Source organism: Ziziphus jujuba, chromosome 3 (assembly GCF_031755915.1).
Source record: "Ziziphus jujuba cultivar Dongzao chromosome 3, ASM3175591v1".
NCBI lineage: Eukaryota > Viridiplantae > Streptophyta > Magnoliopsida > Rosales > Rhamnaceae > Ziziphus > Ziziphus jujuba.
The window spans coordinates 28,741,839-28,747,474 of record NC_083381.1 but is presented as its reverse complement, the minus strand read 5'-3'; the positions used below and the strand labels follow the sequence as shown (position 1 = coordinate 28,747,474).

The window sequence follows — 5,636 nt, the reverse complement described above, 5'->3', positions numbered from 1 at the left end:
AGGAAAAAAAAAAAAAAGAAGAAGAAGAAGAAGAAGAAGTAGTAGTAATGCTTTCGGACATACTTGTTTTTGACTGATTTAAATTATTTTGTTGATTTATTAAAAATTATTAGTATATTATTGAATCATTTTCCCAGGACAATATGGTTGATTTCGCATCAATAAAAAATTTATTATATTAATATTTTTTTTTATAATAGAGTATTTGATAATTTAAGTAGCAAGGGAAGGTGAAAATTCTCATAAAAAATATAAAATGAAAAATTTTAAATGTAAAAGGATAATGAGAGTGCAGGTGGCAGATTTTCATCCAGAAAGGCAGAGAAAAAGGAGATAAGGGAAGGAGGAGAGCAGAGCAAGACTGACCGTTTGACCAAAATCCAACACCACCAGGAACAGAGAGAGAGGGAGAGAGAAGGAGGCAGAAGAAGGAAGAGTTGGAAATGGAAACCATGGCTCTTTAGCTTGTTGAAAGGAATTCACATGAAGCTCATGCCTTCCACCACTTCAAAAACCTTTCTCCTTTAAAACTTTCAGTAAGACATTCATTCAAACACCACATGCTCAACAATTTACTACCAATCTTCAAAACCATGTGCTTTACTTTGAATCTACCCTGAAAAACCTGATATTTGCTCTGTTTCTCGTCCAAATGGAAAAAGAAGAAAAAACAATTTCTTCCCTCTTTTTATTTGCGGGAATTCTGCTGAAATTGCGGAAAATTTTGGGATAAATTCCAAAACCCCACCATCGTCAGCATCATATATAAAAGTACAAACAGAAAAATAGTTATTATTACTGTAGCTTTCCGGAGGTTAGCGTGTCAGGGTCTCTTTCTCAGAAAAAATGGGCATCTTTTTCTCTCCCTTTCTCGCAAAGCAACAAATTACAGAAAGTTGATGAACTGTTTATTTTTCCCTCTTCTGCGACGCCCATTTCGTTTTTAAGCACCCAAGGTCACTTTCGGTTTCAAAATATTTATTTTTAAGCTCAATCAGTTCATTTTGTTAAGTTTCTGAGAGAAACCTAGCGAAAAAAGGTATATAGACAATGCTATCTAGAATGAACAGTATGGTTTGGATGGAAGATAGAGAGGACGAGAACTCTACTCCCTGGACTAGGAATACTGCCGGCGCCGGCACCGGCGAAGGCACCGGCGCTGCCAACAACAACAACGATGATGGAGTACAGAACAAGGACGAGATGGGTTCTCTCTCTTCGTTCAAATCCATGCTTGAGGCTGAAGACGATTGGTATGTTACTGGTAATGGACTTCAAAATCATTCCGCTGCTATGAGAGATATTTCATTCTCACAGAGCCTCGCCGACCCAGAAAACCTATTGCTTCACCAAGTGGATTCGTCATCTTCTTGCTCACCATCTTCGTCTTTGTTCAACAATCTCGACCCATCTCAGGTACAGTACTTTTTGCCTCCAAAACCCACCTTGTCGTCGCTCCTTAATGTCGTCTCTAACAACCCTTTGGAGCATGGCTTTGATTGGGGTGAAATTGGGTTTCTTGACAACCAAGTTCCCAATGCTTCCAGCATGTTGAATAGGGGAGGTATGGTTTTGAATGGGTTTACAGATTTGAGCTCAAATAACCAGATGAGCACTCATAATCTGTGCTCAGATCCTCAAATTTCGACAACCGGTGTGCCGCGATTGGCCGAAAACGATGCCGGTTTGTCGGGTTTTCGGGGTTTTGATGACACCGAAAATGCTCAGTTTCTAAATAGGTCTAAGTTGTTGAGACCCCTTGAATACTTCCCTTCTATGGGAGCACAGCCAAATTTGTTTCAGAAAAGAGCAGCTCTTAGGAAAAATTTGGCTGACAATGGCGAGAATTTGGGTGGTGTTTCGGGTTCAGAAAGTGGTCTTCTTTCAAATGGGATTGAAGGTGATAGCGGAAAGAGAGAAATGGGTGAAGAGAATGAGAAAAAGAGGAAAATGAGTGGTGCGGATGATTTAGAAGATGGTAGTATTGATGGATCAGGTTTGAATTATGAGTCTGATGAGTTTACAGAGAATAATACTAAGTTGGAGGATAATGGCAATGGTGGGAGCAGCTCCAATGCAAACAGTGCTGTTACTGTTGGAGACCAGAAGGGGAAGAAGAAAGGGTTGCCTGCTAAGAATTTGATGGCCGAAAGGCGCCGCCGGAAGAAACTCAATGATAGGCTTTACATGCTGAGGTCTGTTGTTCCTAAAATCAGCAAGGTATTGGATCCATTTTCCTTAAAATTTCCTTCATTTTTGTATTCCCCACTATTTTTATGCCCTATATATAACCTTATTCCAGCCTTGTTGAAGTGATCTGTTATTCTGGATCTTTGTATCCAGGATGATTTTTAGATTTGTATATAGTAATCTAAGCTAAATTTTGACTGTGAAAGGGTTGTTTAGAGTCTAATTCTAATAATTGAGAGTTTGAAGAACTTTACAGGGTAGGTTAAAGTTTATAGAGTCCTAAGATTTTATCTTTGGGTCGAGGGCTCAAATTTTCCAAGAGCTGCAAATTTTGAAGTTATGTTTACATTTTTAGAAGATGGAATTCTAGACTGTTAGGTTCTAATTGTGTGTTTGTAAATGCGATGATGTTGTTAATATTTATATGAAAGATAGGATTTGCCGCTGTCCCATAAAAACTACCAGAGATGCTTTTGAAGATTTCTTTTGTGTCTGAATGAATTTAATTTAAATTTGCTCACAGATGGATAGGGCTTCTATCCTCGGGGATGCAATTGAGTACTTGAAGGAACTTTTGCAAAGGATAAATGACCTTCACAACGAATTGGAATCAACACCTCCTGGGTCTTCACTGACACCTAGCACAAGCTTCCACCCGTTGACGCCGACTCCTCCTACCCTTCCCAGCCGTATCAAGGAAGAACTTTGTCCCAGTTCATTGTCTAGCCCAAATGGCCAATCTGCAAGGGTAAAACCCCTTTTGCATTCTCTTAATATTCCTTTATATGTCTTCAGTCTAACTTTTGTTTCTCATAGAGAAATACATTGAGTAGATTTTACTTTTAAATTGCATAGCTAATCAGGAATAAGTTTATTCAGTTAATAAAGTTTTTATATAATATAGCTCATGGTACAACTACTCAAGGAATTTTGATGTGTAAATAGGTTGAAGTTAGAGTACGAGAAGAAAGAACCATAAATATCCATATGTTTTGTGGCCGGCGACCTGGTCTCCTGCTTTCCAGCATGATGGCTTTGGATAACCTTGGTTTGGACATTCAGCAAGCTGTCATTAGCTGTTTCAATGGTTTTGCTATGGATATCTTTCATGCTGAGGTATTATTTTTGTCCTATCATAATTACTTTCTTATCCTTAGATGAAGCACCTTAGTTTGATAGAAAAAGTAATTCATTTTCCATTTGACTTGTTATTACCTGATATAATATGGAAATTAGGAGATTAAAAATGTTGACTAGTATCTGTCCTGACGCCCAAAAGGTAATCACATGTTTGGTGTTTGGAATCTACAAAGGGAATAAAAGAAAGTAGAAAGGATTTTAGATTTCGTAAATTAGAAGACGATTGCGGAGAAAAAAGATACCTAGCATATAAACGAGAAGGAAATGCAGGTGTTCTAAAAGTTGTAGCTTTCCTGATTTTGGGCTGGCCCTGTTTTGTTCAATGAACTCACCATCCCTTAATAGACCAAAAAAAAAAAAGTGTAGTTTTCCATTTTTAACACGAGAATTTATTTCTTCTCTTATTTTTGTTTCTCTGATGGATTTCAAGCTCCAAACGTAGCAATGGTGGTGCATATGTGTATGCTAAATTGATAATAGTGCATTGTAATTTGCATAGGCCGAGATTCCATTTTTTTTTTTTTTTTTGTTGATATCGTATTGGGAAAGGTATTGCTAGATACTTGAATTCTTCTTCTTGATATATAAGGGGTTAAAAAAATTTTTAAAAAAAAAAATCATTTCACCTAGAAAAACAAAATTTTAGGTTTGGTGGTTTAGATTTTTCAGAATGATACAACACCGCCATGGCTGATCTCTCTCTATATTTTTCAGCAATGCAAGGAAAGCCAGGATATCAACCCTGACCACATCAAAGCTGTACTTTTGGATTCAGCTGGGTTTCATGGCATGATTTAGGTTACAGCAAAAACATCCACCTGATGTTGATTCAGCAATGCAGAAGATCATGCAACTTTGCTCTTTTTTTTTTTTTTTTGGGTTCCCCTTTAGCTCTAACTATGGTACCATAAAATTTTTAGGTTTAAGCCGTTTATGAAATTTGTAGGTTCAGTTTTCAATTTAGTATGTGTCAAACAGTAATTCTCTGCTTTTCTCAGCTTTGGAATGAAATGTCAATACCCAGTTTTAACGAAACCCTTGTAATAATGGTTGGACTTCAAATTCAGTACAGCTAACCTTTCTCACTTGCCCAACTTCTAACTCAGTCTTTTATTGGTTTTTTTTTTTTTTTCCCAAAAAAATGGTAAAATAAAATTCCCCGCATTTTAAACAGAAGGAAATAACTTTGAACAAACCGGGCACTTAAAATGAAGTTTAATTTCTAATCAGATTTTACTACGTTCAAAAACCTCATTTACTAGAAGAAAATGAGGGCCTGTCCTGTATTGATGCGAAACGGTATTTTATTTTTCAGTGTATTTTATTTTACTAACTGAAAAATGATTAAAAGTGCATTCCGAAATCTCATTGACAAAAAAAAAAAAAAAAAAAAAAAAATGAAAACGTTCTCCGAAATATGGGGGTAAATTTAGAAAACATTCAAAAGCACTCTATATACAAATCTGAAAATTTTTGAAAACCAAGGATATGTATATAATATTTATTATTTTGAATAAAAAATATTTATTTTATATAAATATATACCATAATTAACATAGATACATAAAACATTTATTTTAAGGAAATATATAAATGGATAAGTAAAAATAATATCACATCAGTTAGGTTGTTTTTTTTGTTTTAATTTATTTATTTGTTCTTTAAGGACAAACAGTTACAGGAGAAAAGCTTCAGTGAATAGAATATATTTTTATTACGTCACTTCTGTTTCTTCCTACGGTTTTCTCGACTTCGGGGACGCACAGAGATTCAATATTCCATGTAAAATGGAAAATACATGACCGACCTTTCCTGGCGTTTTTGATATTATATATATATATATATATATACAAGTTCTATTTATATATATACACACACACACACATCAAAAAATTTCGACTTGTTTTTCCCCCTAATTATTTGTTTGTTTTTGTTTATGTTTTATGCTTCTTATTTTTATTTATTTATTTATATATATATATATTTTTTTTGGGGGGATATTGGGAAGGAGATTCAAACCTGAAATTATAATGGCATTATTCAAAGTTGTTGTTGTTGTTGTTGTTTTGGCAGAGAGAGTTTTGGAGATGGGTGGTGATGCTATTGTTGCTAGTCTACTTGCTTGTTTGGTGGAAGTTAATGAAGAGACAGATTTAGAAATGAATGGAATGTAGATGTTCAATTCATTTGGCGACCCTGAATCAACTGCCTCAGTGAGTGTTGCACATCAACTTTCTCTTCTCTTTTTTGGTATGTATACTCCTGTTAGTTAGTTATATGTAATACTTCTCCTGTTGGTCAGTTAT

General features: G+C 35.3%; 1 protein-coding gene across 1 annotated transcript; it reads left to right on the top strand.

Annotated features, from left to right (window-relative positions):
* Positions 1-207: 207 nt before the first annotated feature.
* Positions 208-4,365, top strand: LOC107407125 (transcription factor ICE1). The gene is made up of 4 exons (XM_016014356.4): positions 208-2,220; positions 2,714-2,938; positions 3,136-3,306; positions 4,045-4,365. The coding sequence occupies exons 1-4, from the start codon at positions 1,051-1,053 to the stop codon at positions 4,126-4,128; spliced, it is 1,650 nt and encodes a 549-aa protein (XP_015869842.3). The 5' UTR covers positions 208-1,050; the 3' UTR covers positions 4,129-4,365.
* Positions 4,366-5,636: the final 1,271 nt, after the last annotated feature.